Source organism: Saccostrea echinata, unplaced genomic scaffold, assembly GCF_033153115.1.
Source record: "Saccostrea echinata isolate AGI-Se365-2 ecotype Australia unplaced genomic scaffold, CSIRO_AGI_Sech_v1 ptg000046l, whole genome shotgun sequence".
NCBI classification, from domain to species: domain Eukaryota; kingdom Metazoa; phylum Mollusca; class Bivalvia; order Ostreida; family Ostreidae; genus Saccostrea; species Saccostrea echinata.
Window position 1 is genome coordinate 4,864,703 of NW_026889795.1, and position 25,921 is coordinate 4,890,623.

At 34.5% G+C, this 25,921-nt stretch overlaps 2 protein-coding genes across 3 annotated transcripts in view; one reads left to right on the forward strand and one right to left on the reverse strand.

The window, feature by feature from the left end:
* LOC133202179 (uncharacterized) overlaps positions 1–25,921 on the reverse strand; it is a 392,144-nt gene that overhangs the window by 259,755 nt on the left and 106,468 nt on the right. The window lies entirely within an intron of this gene.
* Positions 1–25,921, forward strand: part of LOC133202181 (secretin receptor-like) — a 65,015-nt gene that overhangs the window by 30,572 nt on the left and 8,522 nt on the right. For both annotated transcript variants that reach the window (XM_061337955.1, XM_061337956.1), the window contains 6 exons: positions 6,873–6,984; positions 18,779–18,889; positions 19,834–19,970; positions 20,512–20,606; positions 21,015–21,180; positions 24,875–25,031. In XM_061337955.1, the coding sequence (XP_061193939.1) occupies positions 6,873–6,984; positions 18,779–18,889; positions 19,834–19,970; positions 20,512–20,606; positions 21,015–21,180; positions 24,875–25,031 (778 nt within the window). The remainder of the gene's footprint in view (positions 1–6,872; positions 6,985–18,778; positions 18,890–19,833; positions 19,971–20,511; positions 20,607–21,014; positions 21,181–24,874; positions 25,032–25,921) is intronic.

Consider the following 25,921-nt stretch of genomic DNA (forward strand, 5'->3'; position numbering starts at 1 on the left):
CTAGAAGTAAAACTGATGTCTTCTACAATTTTTTTTTAATTTATGGTCCTTGAGTTTACGGGTCAGGCTTCTGAGACTAAGTATGCCATATATTTAAAAAATTAAATTAAATCTCATATGAAATATTAAGATAACAAACAGTAATCAAGCACACAAGTCCATTGAAACAATACATACTGGGAACGCAGAGCAAATACGGACTTCTAAAAACATCAGAGGTGGGATTAGGTGCCATTGAGGAATAAGCATCCCCTTTCCACCGGTCACACCCGCCGTTTGCTCCTTTTCATGATCGAGAAAACGGTAAATCCAATCTAGTAGGATGATTATGTTTAGTACTTAACGTTTTACTATAATTTTTGTGTGGTACCAGGGTGGACCTTAGTTGACCATGTATTAAAAATACAATTATACACCTTTGGAAATGTGCCCCTGTACTAATTGAAAGCAGACACATATAATAAGTACGAATCCCTTTACAAAATTTGTAAAATTCAAACCCCTCTGGGTACATGATTCCGTCTCTAGGACGGGGCTTGGTTGGTCATACATTGAAAATACATTATATCATTGAAATTTTTTCTTTACTTATGCAATATACATATGTATCTGGCACACTGTTTGCAAGACTACACTAAATACTTAACATTTTTCAAAATTGTTAAATTTATAGCTAGTGGGTCTATCGTTCTAGGTCTATTAAGTTATTAATTAGAAACACATTAAATCTTTGAAATTCTTCTCTACTCATGGAAATTAAGCAGAATATTTCCATTATTATAATTAACACTTATCATTCTAATAAATATGTTAAATTCGTGCCCCCAGGCACATGGTTCAATCTCCAGGAAGGGGCTTAGTTGGTCAAATATTGAAAAAACACAACACATTTGAGAATATTCTTTTTTACTCATGAACATCTAGCAGACAAACTGTTCCCATGATATTAATTAAATCTAAGCCCTAAATCAAAAGTCATGGTCCATGGTTAATGCCCCAGGGTGGGATTCGCTAGTTCTATACAAAAGCACCAACCAAACAGTAAAATGTTTGCCACATGAACCTAGAGCTGCCATTTCAGCTTTGGCCAAATGTTAACAAACATAATACTCGGCTGACCATAAAGGCCTAAGGTTCTATTCTTTGTTTTGTTTGTTTTTATTTGTTTTGTTTCTTTGTTTGTTTTGCCTTTTGTTTTATTTTGTTTTGTTTATTCTTTAAAACACTTTCATCGGTATTCTCAATGACACAAATAGTGCTCATTCATGAGTCGATCTGTTTTTATATTCTTATGTAACAGAAATCATTCAAAAACTTCTACATGAGAAGATGAAAACTCTTCTTTTGGCATTCATTTCGACATTAACATTTTGGATATGTATCCCATTGACTGTCTATGTCAGTTTTGGATGTTAGCTGAATGAAGACTTTTACTTTTAAACTAAACTATATGGCAGACGAGATTACTGTTGATTTTCCATGAACTTATAGCAATATTACCTTATCACCTGCATACGGTGTCTATATGTGCCTCCCAACTATTCGATTCGCAAGAGCAGACAAGTACTGTCTACGATCAATTTTTAAACGAGGCAGGCTACTGACATTTAAGTGATACCACAGGGATTTTAACATAAAGTCAGCATTTTGCAAATTTTATGTTTGTTATTTTGAGAAGTATGTTCTATTGAGAGAAATTTTAACTTATATGTCACATACTCATTGTTAGGCCAATGTTTTCATACAAATTCTATGTTTGTTATTTTGACGTTCTCTGCATGTACAACCTACTGTTGCATGGGTCCAGTTTTAACTGATTATGTTACATACTCATTGTTAGGCCAATGTTTTCATACAAATTTCAACCACGGATTACTCCGTTTAAAACTGATCAATATAGAAGGGTCACGACGCGTGTGACCGGTTGAGAGGGGATGAATACTATTCCTGGGCGACTTATTCCACCTCTGGAGTCCATGTTTTTGCCTTTTCTTATTTTGCATTCTTTATAGATTTTATGTCATTGATCATTGTTCATTATATCTTCACCTCTTTCATTTTTTTTTCTAAAATCTGAGTAACGTACAATGTTAATCGTTCATACTTCTTGTTATATAATTTATTCACGGTGTTAATGCTACACCAATTTCGTGCATGGGTATAGGTTATCGTGAAAGCTCATGATCATCATAAAATTTCTTTATTTATATATATCTAATGAACACGCGAATCCAGATAGCAAAAGGGTGAAGTGCAAATTTATGCAATTTTCTCGAAATAATGTAATTGCTGTGGGCTGCGAATGTCTTTTAATCGGGGGAAATTACGTGCTTGACACAAAGTTAACACTTTAAAATTCGCTATGAATTCTGTTCTGTTTTATATCGCCAGCACATATGCTGAAGTTAACTACACCTTTAATCAGCGTTATTTCATGCATAGGCTGCAAAGGCCAAATATATTAAGGGTTTAATGTTTTGAATAATATTTTGGGCGTTTTGCTTTTGACAAGATTTAGATTTTACGAGTGCTGAAAACACGTGTGATTACGAAACTGATATTGGTAAAGCATCTTGAAGATTTTTTTTCCGACGCAAGGAGTATGAGCTTGCAAGGTCTTACTTTATTGACTCGTATTTGAAGTCACTCTCCGTCATCTCGATTGATTGATTGATTGTTTTTTGTTTTACGTCTCATTCGAGAATTTTTCACTCATATAGAAACGTTACCATATACCGGTGAAGGGCTTCAAATTTTGACCTTTACTCGGCACTCAGGGCCATTGAACAGTGAGGGATCTTTATCGTGCCAACGCCTGCCATGACACTGAACTTCGGTTTTTAAGGTCTCATCCGATGGACACGCAACTTTCACTTCAAAGTGCCGAGCGCATGGCGAAGGAACAGTTGCTACCTATTTTTATCGACTTAGGTCAGTCGCGGCCGAGATTTGAACTCACGACCTCCCGATCACGGAGCGAGCGCTCTACCGACTTCTCAATTGTCTTGGTAGCTTAGTCGGTAAAGCGCTCGCGCTCCGTGATCAAGTCCCAATTGCGACAAACTTAAGTCCAGAAAATATGGGTAATAATTTTCTTCTTCCGCTTCTTGGCACTTTAAAGTGAAAGTTGCGGGTCAGTCCCGTCTCACGGTAGGAGTTGGCATACTAAAGAACCCTCACTGCTTAATGACCCCGAGTGCCGAGTAAAGGTTCGGACTTTGAAGCCCTTCACCGGTTTCTGGTGACTTTTCATATGATTGAAATAATCTGGCAAGGGAAGAAAAATTAACAGTCAATCAATTAATTCATCGTAGTTATCAATAGTGAATAGCCTCGCACATTTTGAAATTAGGTATTACCACGTGGTTATTCACATTTTCCATTATAAACTCTTGTACTTTATATATTGTACAGTTGCATTTCTTCACATTTTCCACTACTAATCGTAGAATGGGGAGGGTTAACGTAAACTGGCATTTATACCCATACGCATGTGTGTGCTTGCCTACCGCTTTTTGTGATGGGGCACTACCCTTTGCGCTGAATTAATTTATTGTTTTCTGTCTTTGAATCTTTATAACTATTGAGGCGTGACATTTGTTGATTAGTGACTCCATTGAACGTACATTATCTCGCGATAAAACTAACAAGTGTGACTAAAACGTCGATAAATGGGTTCTATTGGCTATTTTTATCTCCAAACACAGAAGATTGACTTAAGTATCGAACATATCAAGACAATAGCTTACTTGTTCGAGAAGACCATTTTAATTCATTCAGAGTAATTAGGTGCTCTGTTGATTTGAATTTTACCGGCACTTTCTTTTTTAAAAAAAGTTAAAGAGCATGACGAGTGCGTCGACATTTCAACCCTGACAACAATCTTAAAGGGGACACTGCCCTGAAACTCTAGACAGGAGATATCGGATCCCAGTTAACATGGTTCGACGTTCTACAGGCAAAATTTCCTTCAACAATTATTTTGTCTGTGTGGTTCCCTTATTCTGGAACGGATCTGTTTGGCGAGTATTAGGAATGAGGGCAGGGGAAGGAAGAGGGACTGGTAACTTTCTCAGTTTTACCAAAATTTTCAATAGGCTGCATGTTCAACTTAAGGATCCACAATACACAGCACATTGAAGAGTTCTAATTCTGTAGTATTTCATTTTCTTTAGTGAACAGAGGGTCCTTAAACTGCTATAAAGATTATGATTTTCCCCTGTATGATAGGTTCACGTTTGGGTCATGGGTTGATTATCAAGAATGTTTAACAAGATAACCATGGTAACAGACTTGTAAACAAACCTTGCTGTTTGAGCGATCACCGGCTATAATTGTGAGCGATGACTACAGGGCTGTCACATACACTAATGTCCACATATCATACTATTCCGTTATTATTAATAAAATTGTAATGAATAGATTGAAATTAGCGTCTTAGGCTGAAGGGTTTTTTTTGCATCAAATTTCAAAAATTAAGACAGCATTTAAAAGAAATTCTAACAATACATCCCGAGGACACACACATTAATGCCTGTATCTCAGGATTTAAGGATGGTCATTTTCTTTTGACAAAAAAAAAAAAAAAACAAAAAAAAAAAAAAAAACAAATCAAAAAAAAAAAAACAAACAAACAAAAAAAAGGAGGAAATAGTTCTGAGAGCGAAAAGTTTACCCTACTGATTTTTTTTTTCAGAGAAGCATATCTATTTATATATAGAAGAACCCTGATATTATAGAAATCCAAAATTACAATAATAAAGTTAAGGTCTGGTATATAGCATATAACGTCATGTTCAATATGTATCAACATGCCTGATTAGTGAATGTTCGAGATACCATGCTAGCATACAAGGCACACTTGTTACATTTCTTCATGTGGAATGCAATTTTCTTGTTAATATGGACGTTCACACATCAATATATTAATTGTACTTTTATCAATAAATAGACGCAAATCTTTAAAAATTTTGAAGTTTTGTTTGATGATTTTTAAAATTTGCAAGTTAATACAGTGTAATGACGTTAAAACTCCCATAGTGATGGAAGGAAATATCGAAAATGTTCATAAGCTAAGTTTTCACCTCCATCCATCCAACACCCTTCAACCCTTTTCCCCTACCTTGAATGGACTTCACCCAAATCCACCCCACCCCCTTCAACCCTTATCCCCTACCTTGAATGGACTTCACCCCAATCCACCCCAACCCCCTTCAACCCTTTTCCCCTAACTTGAATGGACTTCACCCCAATCCATCACCACCCCCTTCAACCCTTTTCCCCTACCTTGAATTGACTTCACCCCCATCCACCCCCACAACCTTCAACCCTTTTCACCTACCTTAAATGGACTTCACCCCAATCCACTCTAATCCTCCCCCTTCAACCCTTTTCACCTACCTTGAATGGAATTATCGAATGATGTCTGTTTTATTTTATTAAAAAAAGCACAGTGTTAGATTCCTAAACCTGGAACTTTTTGTAACATTTTTAAAACATTCTAAACATTTTTAGATCCGCCCCCTGGAAGTTTAAGCGTGGACATGTTACACTGTTATGTGAGTGGTTGTTTTAGAGCTTGTATATTGTCTAGAGAAGTGGTCAGCTAATGAAGAAGTGATTAATCATTTATAGCTGACAGGATTAGAGGCAAGGAAGTTAACAGGCGAGAGATCAGGACAATATTTTATCATAAACTCCATCAGGCATGCGAGAAAGAGACGTCAGAGAGAGAGAGAGAGAGAGAGAGAGAGAGAGAGAGAGAGAGAGCAGAATAAGAGATTTTTATCTGAATTTTATTTTATTTTTTAAATGAGATACTAAGAGGTAAACACACATTGTCAAGGTACGTGATATACATGTATGATACTCAAAATATGAGTTACACAAATAAACATCTGATAATGGGAGTTATGTGTTGATAATATATTTTTCAGTATATAATGCTTAATCTCATTATCCTTGACAATTAAAGACTGCTTCGATTGATTAAGAGAAAAAGGGGAAAACCTTGATTTTTACAGTTTTTTATATATCCTATAAAAAAGAAAAAAATATGAGTGATATATATTCGACATATGGTGTTGATAGTGTAGAATAAAGTTTATGTAGACTGAATTATCATGTTTAGATTTTGTTGTGGTTTGGTAAGCCACGTCTTAAGATTACATGATATAAACAGTGATACTATTTTTCTTTACTACACGTGAATCGGTCGACAATATTGCTGCGCCCTTATGCCCTGCGTCGTGGATTTATTTCATTCAAATAATCGTAGCTTTTACGTTTTGTGTAGTGGCGTTGGGTTTCGAAGAAGAAATATTTTCATGTTTGTTTGCTTTAAATCTTTATTTTAAATTCTCTTTAATTTTTTTTATTTTGGTCTGCGTTTAATGGAAATTGAAGAAGAGGAGAATTTCATTAAGGGGATATCGCTTTTTACCGCGTGTTTATTGTTGCAGTTGGTGGGGGAAATTACAAGGATTTTCGACAAGTGCGCTCTCATTGTGGAAGTAAATCGCTTTTATTGTTAATAAGTGGTTGACACACAAACAAGTGAACTGGTGTTTTTCTCCCCTTAATTACCCAGTTTCTTATAATAATCAAAAAATGGAAAATATAAGTGCAAGCATTTCTCTGAAGGAATATTCATAATCACTTGAAAAATGGAATCGTGACGCGTTCGTGCAGTATCATTTGTGTAAAATACTTGAACGTCTGAAGTGTGGCAGGATGATCTTTGTTCTTTTCACTAATTGATATATCTGTGTGGAAGAACTTTGGCAGTGTGTAAAAAAAATTCTCAGGGAAAATCCATGTCGTAAGTTTGAATGAAAACAATGAGAAATCTTTCAAACTCTGAATTTTTCCAGGAGGTGGGTTCCTTATTCCACAGCGAGGACCAACAGGAAGCCCTGACGAGGAAGGAGCTGGAATGTATAGGACTGATAGCAGCCGAAAAACACAATCAGACGCTACATAATGGTGAGTGTTTCAGTTACTCGCTGTGCGAGAGAGAGAGAGCAAGAGAGAGAGAGAGAGAGAGCGAGCTATGGGGGGGGGCAGAGAGAGAGGGGGAGACTGAGATCTAAAGAGTGAGGGGCAGAGTGTGAAAGAGAGAGGGACAGAGACAAACGGAGAGTTACAGACTGAGTTAGAGAACAGAAAGAGAGCGAGAGAGAAATGAGAGAGAGACAAATGAGAGAGAGAGAGAGAGACTAGATTCCAGCCGTAGCTTTATTAACAATTTGATTGATGAGGAGAGCTCGCTGATAACGGTGCATGCCGTTTTTTTCTGATGTGTTTTTAACGACTTGTCGATGTTTATCTTATTGTATGTACTTTTTATCTCTTTATTTACAAGTCCTATCAATATTCCTTATACATGTATGTATTTACATTTTTGCTTTCATAGATATTTAATATGTTTTGAAATAAGAAGTTTTTTTATATCGTAAAAAGACCGTATTTGACCTTTTATTGGTCACAATATTTACATACAAATATGCGTTATAATACCGTGAAATTCTAATCTTCATGAATTTTAAATTTTGCATTAAAACCTTTTTTCAAATTTAAAGAAAAAAATAAATTATACATGTAATAATCAATGACATAAGTACATGGACTAATCAATGCGATTTAGTGAATATCTATAGTACAATTCAGCTATCGTTAACATTGCTCTATATCTTATTTTTATGCGTAAAAGATATATATCTTTAGTCTTAATGCATTTACAATAATTGCATGTGACGAGTAGAAAATACGATAAAACGTGATAAAACTAAAACTTAATGACGGTTTGTTGGTCGTTCACCTTAACTGATACATTTTGTTGATACGAGCCGAATTCATCAACATATGAAATCCCCCCTCCTTATTTTCCCAGTTTGCGTTCACCCTTAGCATTGAGGCATTAGGAAAAGAAGGGAGGTTAAAACATATGCCTGTAATTTTACCCTCCTGTGTGTTATTTTAAAACACATTTAAGTGCTTTGATTTTTTTATGTAAAACTTTATATCTGCGGGCACATTTCTGAAATTCGTATTTCTTTCTTTTTTGGGGGGTGGGGTGGGGGGTGAAGATGGGTTATTGATCGAAAGCCAAGGGTTTCTACCAAATAAAAAAAAGCTATAGAAGCGGGGTCGGATTGAAAGTTATTGGAGGGCTAAAATTTAAAAATCAGTTATGATGTGGATTTTCTTTTTAAAACGCGATAATAGAAGCATCTATATCTATTTCATTAAATCTGGTACGTTATATTTTAAAAATACAATAATAAATTGGTTAAGTAAATATGATAAATATTTCTTCTGATTACAATTTACGTTTAAACGTCAAAAAGCTGGTATATCCCAGTACTAGCCAGTGGTCTTGCGCTACTGGACATCATGGCATTCGTACGTGTTGTAATGTTGGAACATTAATTGACATTATATGTCAACTATGTCACCGTGCGTGTTAAGTCAATAATTATATTAGGGCTATGTAAACAGTGCTAGTAAATAATGTGTTATCTGAATTAAAGGATAAACACAAATACTATTATACAGGGATCAGATATTAAATATTTTCTGTCGCTATCAAGTGTCCCCATTCTATTAGTATCAGCTTTTCAAATACGGTCACTGCGATTTTAATTAAATAGAGAGATTAAGATGCCCGACAAATCTTTTTTTCCGTAACGGGTTCGACATTTTTTTCTTTTGAAGATATATGTCTTTTTTAGAAAAGTAACTTTAGCAAATTCCTATAAAAAATATTTGTGCGATTAAACTATTCAAGACAAGCCGAGAACTTAAGGGGTACAATGCATGATAAGTCTGATTAAATCAAATCATGAAATAATTAGTTTGACGGGAGAGAGAGACTCACTGGTATTCCTATGTGTTTACAACTATTACAAACCCGCCCTGTACAGGACTGTTGGACAGATATACATTGTTTATGTTCATTTTCACGCCATTTCATCACCTTTTATGTGGTCAATGGGTCATAATAATAAACACGTGCATCTTAAGGACGTGCGTCCTTGCAGACTCTACGACGCCACATTATTAGAAATTAATACTCACTAAGACTGACAGATAATGAATATTTACTGGCTATATACATGAATCACAATAAAAATGTTGAGATTGATGATGTCGAATGGGAAAAAAAAAGATACTGGAAAGACAACTAAATTTACTGAGTTAATTTAAACGATCTATTTTTTTCCGGATAAAGTTGGCGATATGGTATTTTGTATAAGTAAATAAATACATGTAGATTTGTTTTTATTGATTCCCCCATAAATCAAAATTAATGGATTTATCACATTGCCGCTAAGTGATGCCTAGCATTATAGAATAACATCTCTGTCTAAAACTTTGCATCCTTACGAATGACCCGGTAAACTCTTTACCCTTTTTAACTGACTTGCAAATGAAATCAAAACATTTTACAATCTAGTACACAATTTACAATCTAGTACATTACAATCTAATACAATATACAATTAAGTGCGATTTAAAATCTAGTACAATTTACAATTTATTACAATTAATTAACAAATTTAATACAATTTACAATTTAGCGTAATTTACAATCTTAACAATTTACAACCTAGTGCAATTTACGATCCAGCAAAGTTTACACCCTATTCAGATTTACAAGTAGTACAATTTACAATTAAGTACGATTTACAATCTATTACCATTTACAATCTTGTACAATTTGTAATCTAGTACAATTTACAATCTAGCAAAGTTTACAATCTAGTAAAGTTTACAGTCTAGTACAATTTAAAATCTAGTTCATTGCAATCTAGGCCCACTTTCTTTTCTTTTTTCTGAAAATAGTCTTTGCTGTTAATATAATTGGGAAATTTACAGGCAGAGGCCCCCCATCTCGTTTTTGTTTATTCCCCACCACGATTTTCATTTTAGTAGAGCAAACGTATTTCATCAAGCACAGTCAAAGGTATATGCAAAGGTATATTGTTTGAATTTTTATTTTAATTCGGTGTCTTTAGGTGCTGATCTAAGTAATACAGTGATATTTATTGAAGTTATATGTTAGTTGTTAATAAGGAAAACATTACTCACAAGTTATTAAATGAATTGACTAATAATAAGCTAAGCCCTCCGCCGGATAAGACAGCTTAAGGTACATGTTAATTAGCATGGATTATTCAACATACAAGCATGACAAGGAAAGAAGCGAACCAATGACAATTGCTGCATTACGTACACTGAATGTTTTTAAAATTGGGACACAAGTTGAGGTCAATTGCAGGTCAATTGTGTCATGTTGTAATTGTACAGACATGCACTCATTGTTTCCCTCATGGCGGATCCAGAGATTTTCTTCTAGAATGGGTGAAGGGGTCAGTTTCAAGTCAAAATAAATTTTCCAACTCAAAACTTTTCCACCAAGCACGGGAAGAAAAAGAGAGAGGGGGGGGGAGAGACATCATATCAAGCACGGAGAGAGAGAGAGAGAGAGAGAGAGAGAGAGAGAGAGAGAGAGGGAGAGAGACATCATATCTGAGGAGGGATCTAAAGGATTTTTTCAGCCGAAGTAAATTTATTTGCACTGAAAACCTTGTGGTGGTAGGGGTGATTTCGGGGGGGGGGGGGGGCTTCGTGACAACCCCCAGTCGATCCGCTTATGTTGTAATTATCTGTTTTCAAAATATTCGAATATAATAACATGATTAATAAATCAGAAAACAAAGAACAACGAACAAAAATGCTCTTGTTGAAATGTATGTTTTTTGTATGTTGTATTTTAAGTGTTATGCAGTAAGTAGAATGAGTGTTTTGTGTTATATGTGGTATACAGTGGTGTATTGTATAGAGTACGGACTCTGTTTTTAGTACTAGCATTTATACTCCACATCCCTGACTTACTTTAATGTAAAATCAACTTTGAATGTTATCATAGCAGGCATCTAAATGGATAATAATTTACATGCAAAATGGTCCATTATGTTCGGTACAAAAGGCAAAAAAGGACCTTTAAAATAATTACATATGTAGATGTAACGGGTTTCAAAAACAATCTTTTTTTGATATTTTGAATTCTTTAATTTCTACGAAAGCCTATTAGGATCAAACTACGGTAAAAAAAATTTAAAAGGCGTTATAACGCCTTTTGAAAAGGCGTTATAACGCGGAAAAAGGCGTAGTAACGCAAATAAAGGCGTAATTACGCCTTTCCAAAAGGCGTTATAACGCGAAAAAAGGCGTTATTACGCCTTTCCAAGAGGCGTTATTACGCCTTTCCAAAAAGCGTTATTACGCCTTTCCAAAAGGCGTTATTACGCCTTTCTAAAAGGCGTTATTACGCCTTTCCAAAAGGCGTTATTACGCCTTTCCAAAAGGCGTTATTACGCCTTTCCAAAAGGCGTTATTACGCCTTCCATCTCGCAGACAGTTGTTTGCATTTTGCATGCATATTAGGAGAAGTCAACACTCTACTTTTGAAAATCCAGGATATAGGCAGAACCAGCTTTGGGCTTTGCTAGCCACGTATTAAAAATTCATGCCAAATATGAAATATTTTTCTCTCTTCTTGGTAAAAAACAGGCAAAGTATTTGCATAGGTATAATGAGCAATTAGCCTTCAACAAATTTTCTGAAATCCATACACCTTGGTAGAAGCGTCTGGCATCAGAGAAGGACTAAGTTGGTTTAACACTGAAAATATTTTACACATTTAAAAATCTTTTTTCCTAGAAATCTAATTATAATCAGCCCCCAGGGTGGGCTAAGTAAGTCATGTATTGAAAAAAAAGAGGCGTAATAACGCCTTTTTAAAAGGCGTAATAACGCCTTTTGGAAAGGCGTAATAAAACCTTTTGGAAAGGCATAATAACACCTTTTGGAAAGGCGTTATTACGCCTTTTAGAAAGGCGTAATAACGCCTTTTAGAAAGGCGTTATAACGCCTTTTGGAAAGGCGTAATAACGCCTTTTGGAAAGGCGTAATAACGCCTTTTAGAAAGGCGTTATTACGCCTTTTAGAAAGGCGTAATAACGCCTTTTAGAAAGGCGTAATAACGCCTTTTGGAAAGGCGTAATAACGCCTTTTGGAAAGGCGTAATAATGCCTTTTAGAAAGGCGTAATAACGCCTTTTAAAAAGGCGTTATTACGCCTTTTGGAAAGGCGTAATAACGCCTTTTGGAAAGGCGTAATAACGCCTTTTTTCGCATTATAACGCCTTTTGGAATGGCGTAATTACGCCTTTATTTGCGTTATTACGTCCTTTTCCGCGTTATAACGCCTTTTCAAAAGGCGTTATTGGCGTTATTACGCCTTTTTTCGCGTTATAACGCCTTTTCAAAAGGCGTTATAAACGCCTTTTAAATTTTTTTTTACAGTAGTTTGATCCTAATAGGCTTTATTCTAATTTTTCGGTAAAACTTTTTTTAAATGCAATGACTTGCCCGAGTTTAACCATACTGCAACAAAATGTTAAGGGACCAAGCAATCAATAAATGATTTTTTATAGCAAGACTATTGTCTCAAAAAGTGGGGTGTGGGAGCCCCCCCCCCCCCCCCCACTCGCATTCGTACTACCGGCCTGTTTGAAAAGGAGTTATGTCCAAAAATGGAAAGGCGTTATTTTAAAATAGTAAATATATGAAAGATTGAACCAAAGCCATCTTTATTTATGCAATATTTAGATTATAGTTTTAATATTATAAATTATAGTATTTTCTATATTCCTGCACATCTCGCAGACAGTTGTTTGCATTTTGCTTGCATATTAAGAGAAGTCAACACTCTACTTTTGAAAATCCAGGATATAGGCAGAACCAGCTTTGGGCTTTGCTAGCCACGTATTAAAAATTCATGTCAAATTTGAAATATTTTTCTCTCCTCCTGGTAAAAAACAGGCAAAGTATTTGCATAGGTATAATGAGCAATTAGCCTTCAACCAAATTTCTGAAATCCATGCACCTTGGTAGAGGCGTCTGGCATCAGAGAAGGACTAAGTTGGTTTAACACTGAAAATATTTTACACATTTAAAAATCTTTTTTCCTGGAAATCTAATTATAATCAGCCCCCAGGGTGGGCTAAGTAAGTCATGTATTGAAAAAAGAGGCGTAATAACGCCTTTTTAAAAGGCGTAATAACGCCTTTTGGAAAGGCGTAATAACGCCTTTTGGAAAGGCGTGATAACGCCTTTTGGAAAGGCGTAATAACGCCTTTTTAAAAGGCGTAATAACGCCTTTTGGAAAGGCGTAATAACGCCGTTTAGAAAGGCGTAATAACGCCTTTTGAAAAGGCGTAATAACGCCTTTTTGGAAGGCGTAATAACGCCTTTTGAAAAGGCGTAATAACGCCTTTTAGAAAGGCGTAATAACGCCTTTTGGAAAGGCGTAATAACACCTTTTGGAAAGGCGTAATAACGCCTTTTGAAAAGGCGTAATAACGCCTTTTTTCGCGTTATAACGCCTTTTGGAAAGGCGTAATTACGCCTTTATTTGCGTTATTACGCCTTTTCAAAAGGCGTTATAACACCTTTTAATTTTTTTTTAACTGTAGTTTGATCCTAATAGGCTTTCGTAAATTTCAATGTACAAAGCGAGACAGGTAGCATTGTAAAGTAGATCGGGTTCATTGAAAAGTCAAGTTTCAAAATGTCGGGATTAGCTAAGATCTTACAAGGAAAACGGAACATCGAGTCGTCATTTTTGTCGTATCAAGGCCGTTCGAATATTGTACCTTCGGTGCAACCGCATTCCCCTTTCAAAATAGGAGAAACTAAATCCATTACATCTAATTAAAGTAATATCTAGTAATGCTGCTAGAATTTATGTAATATTTGGTAATAGATTTCCAGAATGCACCATAATCAACCAAAGTAGTATCCATTTAATACAAATTGTCTAGCCTAGTCGATGGGTACCCCACCCAGACCCTCCCTAGCATCCTCCTTTCAAGAAATCTGGTGACGTACCTGTGTATGCAGCCGTTGTACATAGAATGCATTTTTGAAGCATTTCAGGTGTTGATAGATAACACAGGAAGATGTGTAGCTGAATTATACACTCACTACTTATTAAAACTAAAAGTTTTTTTCATTTAATATCCGGCAGGTCAATATATTTGCAGATAACTATTATATTTCCTTTTTCTCGTTCAATCCTTTAATTTGTATATTGCAGGAAATACTTTTTTCTATGTTTTTTTTTTTTTTTTTTTTTTTTTTTTTTTTTTTTTGGCAAAATTAATACCTAATTTATTTTTATGACCAACTTTAGATCCATTAAGAAAATCAATTATACCCCAAAGAGCTGCATTGAAAAACATTTCATGAAAACTTAATAAAGTCGGAGAAATCAGAGTTAAGTTAGAACTGGGAATGAGGCTAATTGTGTTGCCTGGAGTAATTAACTTTTATATTTTTCATGCTGCTCACGTGATCGCCAAAAAATCATAAAGTTAAGGTTTTAAAGCTCAAAAATTTAAAACTTACTGCAAGTTTTATAGCAAGACAAAATGGAGAGAGAGAGAGAGAGAGAGAGAGAGAGAGAGAGAGAGAGAGAGATTTTGAAAAACAAAATCTTCTGTTTTTTCCTTAAAAGTAAGTGTCTTAAAAATCTTCAGTGCAAATTGAATTGCTTGAATTGCAAAAGCTTTAATTCCACACTAGAGAGAGAGAGAGAGAGAGAGAGAGAGAGAGATTGGATGGTAAAAGTCTGTGTGAGCGACTCTCGCTAGATTTGGAGGAGAATTTTTTGCACATATGATTCTTATACCTATACATGAAGATGGGTTTTACTGGGGGTTAAAAAATCTCATTTCTTTTCATAACTGTTAGATAGAAACCAGATTTCAGCATTGATGACGTTTGTGGTGATCCGCTTGATGGAAATCAGATGTTAATATTTAGCCATCATGAAAACAAACGGATTTGTTATTATACACAGATTTTTTCCTCATTAGAAATCTGTATTAAGGTGCAAATTTCAACCTTGCTTGATAGAAAACCTTGGCTTAGTTTAAAAAAAAAAATAACAAAATAAAATAAAAAAAATAAATAAATAAATAAATAAAAGAGGACTGCAATACGTGGACTATATGAATGTATTTCTAACAGAAAGCCGAAGAAAAGTTTCTATGTTTATTGACAATGGGTATAATCAAATATATTTCTTACATCTTGAATTGTAAATTTTTCATCATGATGTAAGAAGTTTGGATGCTAAACTAAGCAGCAATAATAAATAATAGCATAGCATTAATATTAAATGTTGATCTAGGTATCTATTTTTGTAATGTAGCGTGAAATGTTTTATATCAAAATAACTAGTCCCTTAAACAACTACCCCCTTTCTTTTTCGATCATCCTGTATAAGGTTGTTCCATATATAAATATTCTACATCTTATCTGTTAAATATAAATATTTCAACTTTTATGATACTATATGTATAAAAAATATAGTAGAAATATTAATTTACTAAGATGCATATACATAAGAGATGACTTAGTGCTTATATTCATAAACTAGTACGTAGAGATACAGAATTAACGTTATCATTCAGATTAAAATACATGTATGCTTTGCGTTTGATCACGTAAATTGTCTTTGTGAATATGGCGAGTTATCCCAATGGAGGGTGATTTCTTGTTGGGGATGCAGTGTCTTAAGAGCGAGTTGTGTCTAGTATTCTAGTGCATGAGCAATATGACTTTTCCCCCATCGCATCTGGTTTATTTTCTGCGTGGACCATTAACGGGTGACCTCAAACTTCCAAAACCTTCGCATCAAGAGACATATTGTAGAAATATAAATACTGTACATTCTTTGCATCTATACTACAATAAGGAATTTGTCTTGAAATATACATGTTTTAGCAATATAAGGTCATCTTCAATAGGTATATGACATTGCCTTTAGTTCTCTTGGACAGAAAATTGGAAATACGCAACGTTCACCATGTTAGTAGATATGTATACCTATATATTATGAAAAAAGATCTATCGCAGTCAACAAATGAATAAAATGTATTTCTGTTCAAACAACTATATACATATACAAAAGGGAGAGGGGTATGAGTACTTACTAAAACTATTACACAGTTATTAAACTGGTATTATGATTGAGGACGATACAGGGAAGGAAGGCCATAATAATGACATTGCTGTGAACACTTCCCCTCCTAGATCTTTATATAACTTCATGCTCAATTAAGCTAATCCGAGCTGTTGTCTGAAGTAATGATTTCTAAGGAGATTCTGTCTGTCCGTCTAGCTGCCCGTCTGTTCTTAAAGCTGTCTGTCTGTCCGTCTAATTGTCTGTTCTTTTAGCTATCTGAATGTCTATTACTAACACATGTAATAGTATTCTTTTTTCTTCATCTTCTCCAGAACCACAAGGCTAATACTTTGGTTAGGAGGAGGTTTAAATTTAGATTAAAGGTCACGCTCCCTCTCTAGGGTCAACTAACTTTCCCCGCTCAGACAATATCAAAGCTATAAAGATGCAGAAAAGATTTGATTTCCTTTGAAGGTAACTTAAAACTGTGAAAGATGATGACGAAAAATAAGAAGTGACATAAAAACATTGAACATCGGGAGGAACAATAATTTCCTCTGTACTGCTAGATAAGACGGTCTTAAACACGGAGGTTTACTTTGTAGTTCTCTATAAAGAGGAGGGTAATCTAATCAAAATGTCGGGTCATTCACTCCGTGAGGATAATCCGTGTCCATAAATCAAATAAAATCATATCACATGTGAAAGTATATTTCAGTTCTTCGAATAACCAAAAAAAAAAAAAAGCAAAACAAACAAGATGTGTTTTTGAAACACTGATGTCCCCGTATGGCAACTTATAGCAAACGTTAAACTTTCTCAAATGCAAATCAAATATGTTGGTACCCAAGTAAGGTCTTATCTCGAGGAATATACCCGTGAAATATGAAAGCCCTAGCAGCAACCATTGAATAGATATGGAAAAGGCTAAAGTTTTTTTTTTAAGTATGTCAAACATCAAGGTCAAGGTCAAATGGTCAAAATTAATGGTGTCCAAGGAAAGGCCTTCTCCCAAGAAATACATAGGTGAAATATGAAAGCCGAAGCACCATTCGCTCAAAGTTATGACCAAGTTTAAAGTTTTCCAAAAGTAGGTCAAAAGCTCATAGGTCCAAGGTCAAAAGGTCATAGTTGTTGGTATCCAAAGGTAGGTCTTGTCACAGGGATTATACAGTCATGTGAAATATGAAAGCCCTAGCACCAATTGTTCAAAAGTTATGGCAAAGGTTAAAGTTTGGTACAATTTTGCAAAACTGGGTCAAACTCCAAGGTCAAGGTAAAAAGGTCAAATATGGTGGTACCCAAAGAAAGGTTTTGTCACAAGAAATACACATGTGAAATATGAAAGTCATAGCTCCAACCAATCAAAAGTTATGGGCAAGGTTAAAGTTTCTGCGGACAAACAGACAAACAGACAGACGGACGGACAGGGCAAAAACTGTTTATCCCCGAATCTTCGAAACGGGGGCATAAAAACAAAACAAAAATAAACATACAAACAAAAAAACCCAAATAAACTAACTAACTAACTAACCACCAAACTAAAAGAAACAATATACAGTTAAGTTATATCATTGAGGAAGTTAGCAAGATTCCAGTTCCTCTCGACCAGGACTATTTCCCTCGGCTTCGCCAGTCGAGGAGAACTGGAAACTTGCTAACTCTCGCAATGATATACTTTTAACTGTTTTATCATACCGATACAAACGTAAAATTTAGAGGATTCAGATAGCGTGATTTCAAAGCAGGGATTAGCTCACTGAACTAACACACGGGGATTAGTCCATTCACATATCATACCAAATTGAATGTAAAAGTAAAATCTAGAGGATTACGGATAACCGGGAATTAGCTTTCGAAGCAGGGATTACCTCATTTGACTAACGCACGGGGATTAGTCCATTCATAACGATTTCTAGGGAATTAGTCACATCTAACAATCTAATGTTATATAGGGAAAAAACCAGTAGAGGTATAATAATCGCATATAAAGTGAGAAAGACTAAGGAAATCTTGTAACTTTTTTTTTAAAATGAAAAGACTGTTTTCACCTGCATCGCAAACGCCAACCCCCAGACTAGTACTACTAATCACTCCAGTCCCCCCGTCCGTCAAGCTGAGGGGGTGTACCTTCTTTGTTCCTTTTATTTTTTAATTACTTCTGAAATACAGAATGCTATTTTTTCTATTCATGAGCTTTTTGCATCCATCTTGCTATCTGAATTTCTAAAATGGGCTGTCCGATCCTTTTACCCCTATATAAGTTATATTGGGCTAACCCCCCCCCCCCCGTATGAATTTCAAAGTCATCCAATGTATACATATTAAAGAGGCTTAGATCGGGGATAATAATTGTTTCTAAACATTACATCAATTCCTGTAACTAAACTTTTAAAAGTTTGGCATCCTATTATAAAAAGTATAGACAATGTATGTCCAGATGTATATTTGGTCTTATTTCAGAAATACTGAGAATGTCTGGAAACTGTGTTTTATGTATAGACTAGAGATATCTGGTATAGCAGTTTTTAGTTATAGACTTTAAAGATATCTAATGACTGTCTTTATGAGTAGATAAGGAAATACGCTGATTGTTATTATGGAGAAACCAAGAATATCTTGTAACTGTTCTTATGGATAGACTGAGGATATCTCTAAGTTGATTCAATGGATAAAGTGTATATCTTGTAACTGTTTTTATATATAGGCTAAGTATATCTTGTAACTGTTTTGACAGGAATCCATTGTAGAAGAGCCTGGGATTCAGTGATGTGTTGGCCTCCCACACCCGCGGGCCAGTTGGCGATCCAGCCCTGTCCCAGTCACATTAAAAATATTGACACCAGCGGTGAGTAATGTATACATCTACAGAACGTGTTCGATTAAGGCTCAGCGTCCCTCTGTACACAATAAAAAATTTCGATTTAACGTTAATAATTTTACAAAAGAAATCCAATTTAGACTAGTAATTAAAATGCACATAATTTTAAGATACCTTGCAGTACAAGATTTGTCAGCAATGGACTTATAACTTGATAATTTTGTAGAGGAATAATATTTATATATTCCGGTCAGTAACAGTTATCTCTCTTGATCAGAGGCGCAACGTAAAAAAGGAGTTATATTTCTTTTATCAGAGGGTCAATGTTAAATATCAAAAAAAGTTCAGTAAGATTGAGTAGGTTTTCTAAATGTGATTGACTGAAAGAAGAGGGCCATCAAATGCGTAAAACGATCGTTGCATCAGAAATATGTAGCATACAAGTAGCGTATTTTTTTTTTAACAAAAGGCGTTCGAAGTGAAAAGAGAGTATACTATTCTGATAAAAAAAAATATAATCAACATTCTGTATATAACAGTTTTCCAAGTCTGATTTAAATGTAAAGGTTTTATGGATATTGACAATTACACTAGAGTTTGTCTTTCCCTGGTTTATTAGAGCATGCCTGATATAAGTTCTTATTTGTTTGTCCTTCTCCCAATTCTAGCTTGATTGTTATATACTTTTAAGAAAATTAAAGTAATACTCTAGTCTAAACATGTATTAGATAAATCCAGTGAGTAATAGCTGTATGTTAGAATATGACATCCAATGTTGCATTCTGTCAGAACATTATTGATTGATTAAGCTTTCCATTCAGAGGCCTGTTGGAAAGTTTTTCAGCTATGGAACTTTATTGCAATTGTTTTTGCTATCCAAATTTCTTTCATGGGAATTTTTAAAAAGATCCAAAATTAAGAAAGTATCTTTAAAAAGATGCGTACCTGATAATTATATTAATTTATCACAGAGAATGCCTCTAGACAATGTAATGAGGATGGTTCCTGGTTTGTTAATCCGCTCAATAACCATACATGGACCAACTTTACCCAGTGCCTCGGGTCACAAACAAACGAGGATCCTCGCACAGTTCCAGCGCTGATCGAGGTAAATATAGGAATCATACGAGAAAAAAATAAAAAATAAAGGATCACCTTTAGATCACAAAGGAAAATATCTGAAACGATGGTATTTATATTTCAATTATTTAATTGAGGAAAGAATCTTTTTTTTTTCAATTTCATGAAAATAACTTGTATTTCTTAAAAGTAATGACTGTTGGTATGGGGATTTTTTTATATAGAGAATACATCATCTGAATAGAATATTTCTAAGAAGAAAAATTAACTTTTAGGATTACGTACAAATCCAATATTCATATACGTAAAACGTGACAAAAAAGGAATCTATAAAAAAAAAAAAAAAAATTAACACTCCTTCTGGAAAACACAGTGATTTATTAATTGATTTTTGTCCATCATTTTTGTTACGTTCAATTAATATTTGTATTTCATCTTGTAAAAAAATATGTGTTTTGAAGTTATTCATTGGCATTTTGCTTTGTTACGTATAAGTTATCCCTTACTTTTGAGATTTTGCACGTGTAAATCAAAATTGATCATTACTTGATATTTGTTTCAATTTTCAGCAATATGCGGACTCGGTCCGTCTGATGTATAACATTGGGTATGGTCTCTCCCTAGCGTCATTAGTGATAGCCGTGGTCATTATGATTTACTTCAAGTGAGTTTAGTTTTCTGTAAACCTACATGTAAAGTATACACCGTAAAGTTGATCTTGCTTATTTCTTGCAAGGATATGCCAAAAAATCACAACTTAAATTTACAATCAGAGATTTTAGTGTCGTTCTATTTTTTTTTTTTACTGATTCAAAGCATTTGTTATTTGCAATTCTAATTAAAAGTTATGTTGAAAAAAATTGTGAATTTCTAAAAAATAAAAATTAAGCAAACGTAAAATTGAAGTAAAAAATGACTTTAAAACAGAAATCGTCATGCTTTATGCATTTAAGAGTTATGGGCTTCTTTTGTCATACATGTATCAATGAAAACAATGTTCGTGAAACTGGGACAATCCATCCCTATATAGCCTACATATGTATATATTACGTATAATCTTATTATGTTGTAGAAAGCTCCATTGCGCTCGAAACGCCATCCATATCAACCTGTTTGTGTCTTTTATTCTGCGTGCCATTGTTTCCTTTATCAAGGAAAATCTGCTGGTGGAATTTGTAGGATTTCCCGGTGATGTTTACTATGAACATGGCCAGATTAAATTTAGAGATGACGTCACTGTGAGTATTTTTGTACCTCTGCCAAAAAGTTGGAAGGATGTTCTACATAAAGCCGTCTTAAACGAAGAAGTACTGAACTGTTTCTAAATGTTATTCGAATGCGGTTAAAATAACTCTAGGATTACAAGCTGAAATACTGAGTAATTAGGTGTCGGCTATTTTTCACTCTGTATACTACAGTAACTATACATTGGCCGCTAGCTGTATGTGGATATTTGTGGAGACACTTTAATTACATTTTTTGATTTCAGCATTGGGAGTGTCGGTTATTTTTCACTCTGTATAATTATACATTGGCCGCTAGTTATATGTGGATATTGGAGGCACTTTAATTACATTTTTAGCTCTTCTGAGCCAAAGGCTCAAAGAACTAATGCGATGGTCATTTGTGTGGTGTGCGCAAACTTTTTAGAATGTGGGGCATAACTCAAGAACCCCTTGGCCAATTATTGTCAAATTTGTCACAGGGTATCCTTGGCCCAAGGTCTCCCGTTTATACCAAAACTAGGGTTATGACCCTTAAACAATGGGAGATAATTAGGAAAATAGAAACAAAAGTACTGGTTGCTAAAAAATCTTCTTCTCAAGAACCACTAAGCAGATTATCACCAAACTTACACAAAAGGATGAAGATATGTTGTAGATTAAAATCTGCGCGTGGAATTGCCCTGGGGCAAAGGGTATGGTCTCAAGGTCACTTCAAAGTTGACCAAAAATTACATTTTATTAAAATGTTGATATTTTGCTTACTATTAGAACTAGGATTATCAAATCTTGTCAGTTGATGCATCTAAGGACCTCATATCATGTTGACTCAAAAGTAGGTCACCGTGACCTACTTTTTAAATTTTGCGGCCATTCGTTTTCAAAATGATTTAGAGGCGTATTTTGAACAATTAAAGGCCTATGATCTTTGTCAGTTGATGTATCTTGGGTACTCAAAATACGTTGACTAAAAAGTGGGTCACCTTGAGCTACTTTTTGAATTTTATGGCCAATCTTTTTCAAAACAATTAAGGTCATTAATTTGAATACTGAGAGGTTTAGAATCATTAAATCTTGTAAGATGATGCATCTTGGGGCCATAAAACATATTTATTAAAAAGTAGGTCACAGTGACCTACTTTTTGAACTTTGCAGGCATTCGATTTCAAAGCGTTTTAGATGCACAATTTGGACATTTTAAGATCATAAAACTTTGTAAGTTGATGCATCTTGGGTCCTCGAAAAACGTCAAATGAAAAGTAGGTCACTGTGACCTACTTTCAATTTATATGACTATAATTAAATATTTCGGGTACTGATTGGATTAGAATCATCAAACTTTGTCAGTTGATGTATCTTGGGTCTTCGGAGTAGGTCGACTGAAAAGTAGGTCACCTTTGATTAATTATTTCAAGTACTAATTGGCTTAGAATCATCAAACTTTGTCAGTTGATGCATCTTGGGTCCTTGGAGTACAACAACTTAAAAGTAGGTCACCGTGACCTACTTTTGAAATTTGATGGCTGTATTTAATGTTTTTGGGTACTATTTGACTTGAAATTTGAAAGTTGTCAGTTGATGCATCTTGGGTCTTCGGAGTAGGTCAACTGAAAAGTAGGTCACCGTGACCTACGTTTCAATTTATATGACTATAATTAAATATTTCGGGTACTAATTGGCTTCGAATCATCAAATTTGTCAGTTGGTGTATCTTGGGTCTTCGGAGTAGGTCGACTGAAAAGTAGGTAAATGTGACCTACTTTTGAAATTTTATGGTTGTAATTTTAAAAATATTTTAGGTATTAATTGGCTTAAAATCATCAAACTTAGTTGATGCATATTGGGTCCTCAGAGAATGACAAGTGATAGGTAGGTCACCCTGACCTACTTTCAGGTACTTATTGGCTTAGAATCGTCTTGGGTGTTTCATCTAAAATGTAGGTCAAGATGACCAACCTTTGGAATTTCAAGGCTTTATATAAATACATGTATACAGGATACTTAGAGGCTTCAAATAGAAGTGGTAGGTTGTACAGTCTAACAGAAGAGCGATTCAAGGCTCTTGGGCTTCTTGTTTGATTTCAGCATTGGGAGTGTCGGCTATTTTTCACTCTGTATAACTATACAATAGCCTCCAGCTATATGTGGATATTTGTGGAAACACTTTAATTAATTTTTTTTTTTATTTCAGCGTTGTGAGTGTCGGTTATTTTTCACTCTGAATAACTATATATTGGCTGCTAGCTATATGTGGATATTTGTGGAGGCACTTTAATTACATTTTTTCGATTTCAGCATTGGGAGTGTCGGTTATTTTTCACTCTGTATAACTATACATTGGCCGCTAGGCTAGCTATATGTGGATAATTGTGGAGGCACTTTAATTACGTTTTTTTGATTTCAGCATTTGGAGTGCCGGCTATTTTCACTCTGTATAAACTATACATTGGCCGCTAGCTATATGTGAATATTTGTGGAGGCACTTTAATTATGTTTTTTTGATTTCAGCATTGGGAGTGCCGGCTATTTTTCTGTCTGTATAACTATACATTGGCCGCTAGCTATATGTGGATATTTGTGGAGGAACTTTAATTATGTTTTTTGATTTCAGCATTGGGAGTGTCGGCTATTTATCACTCTGTATAATTATACATTGGCCACTAGCTATATGTGGATATCAATTACATTTTCTGATTTCAGCACTGGGAGTGTCGGCTATTTTTCACTCTATATAACCATACATTGGCCACTAGCTATATGTGGACATCAATTACATTTTTTGATTTCAGCATTGGGAGTGTCGGCTATTTATCACTCTGTATAACTATACATTGGCCACTACCTATATGTGGATATCAATTACATTTTCTGATTTCAGCATTGGGAGTGTCGGTTATTTTTCACTCTGTATAACTATACATTGGCCACTAGCTATATGTGGATATCAATTACATTTTCTGATTTCAGCTCTGGGAGTGTCGGCTATTTTTCTCTCTGTATAACTATACATTGGCCACTAGCTATATGTGGATATCAGTTACATTTTCTGATTTCAGCTCTGGGAGTGTCGGTTATTTTTCACTCTGTATAACTATACATTGGCCGCTAGCTATATGGGGATATTTGTGGAGGCACTTTAATTATGTTTTTTGATTTCAGCATTGGGAGTGCCGGCTATTTTTCACTCTGTATAACTATACATTGGCCACTAGCTATATGTGGATATCAATTACATTTTCTGATTTCAGCATTGGGAGTGTCGGCTATTTTTCACTCTGTATAACTATACATTGGCCACTACCTATATGTGGATATCAATTACATTTTCTGATTTCAGCATTGAGAGTGTCGGCTATTTTTCACTCTGTATAACCATACATTGGCCACTAGCTATATGTGGATATCAATTACATTTTTTGATTTCAGCATTGGGAGTGTCGGTTATTTTTCACTCTGTATAACTATACATTGACCGCTAGCTATATGTGGATATCAATTGTATTTTTTGATTTCAGCATTGGGGGTGTTTTGGTTATTTTTCACTCTGTATAACTATACATTTGCCTCTAGCTATATGTGGATATCAATTACATTTTTTGATTTCAGCATTGGGAGTGTCGGCTATTTTTCTCTCTGTATAACTATACATTGGCCGCTAGCTATATGTGGATTTTTGTGGAGGCACTTTAATTACATTTTTTGGTTTCAGCATTGGGAGTGTCGGCTATTTTTCTCTCTGTATAACTATACATTGGCCGCTAGCTATATGTGGATATTTGTGGAGGCGCTGTATCTTCAGATTCTGATATCTGTCTCTGTTTTCACGGAGAAAAACAGAACAAAATGGTTCATGTTACTGGGATGGTGTAAGTATGGCTAATTTATAATTTTCTAGAGATTTTATAGAGTTCCATGCAATCTTAGTTGTGGTTAACTGAATTCGTTTCTGTCCCATCCTTTTTCTCTCTCATTTCACTTCGACTCTGATTTTGTTTTATTTCGTTCTTTTTTGTTTTTGTTTGCTTTTTTGTTTTGTTTTGTTTTGTTTTGGGGGGTTTTTTGTTTTGTTTTGTTGTTTTTTTCTCTGTTTTTTCTGGGGGGGTTTTCTGTTTGTTTGTTTGTTTTTTTTTTAAATATGACATTTTAAAAAATGATCAACTGTTATTTTTAATTAGATTAAGTGATGATCAAAACGACGTTGTTATAACATGTTATATATACCTGTTATTAAATTCAGAGATGATCAAATATAATTTATTATTAGATTCAGTAATGATCAAATGTTATTTCTAATTAGATTGACTAAAGATCGAACGTTATTTTTAATAAGTTTGAGAAAAGATCGAATGTTATTATTTATAAATATGTTAAGTAATGATCAAATATTTTAAATGTTTTTAGACGCGTTGGTCAATTGTTAATTCTTATTGATTCATTAATTATCAAATCTTATTTGACATAAAATTCAGAAATTATCCAATGTCGTTTCTTGAGATTTAATAATATTATTATCACATCTAATTTCTGATTAGTTTTAGTCATGATCAAATTTTAGTTTTGGTCAAATTCATTAATGGTCGAACATTATATCTGATTATATTTAGCAATGATCAACAGTTAATTACATTCTTTAATAATCAATTTTACTTTCTGATTCAATTTAGTAAAGATCGATTTTTTTTTTTAGATTTGATCCAGTAATGATCAAATGTTATTGTCAGATTCAATAATGAACAAGTATTATTTCTGATTAGAT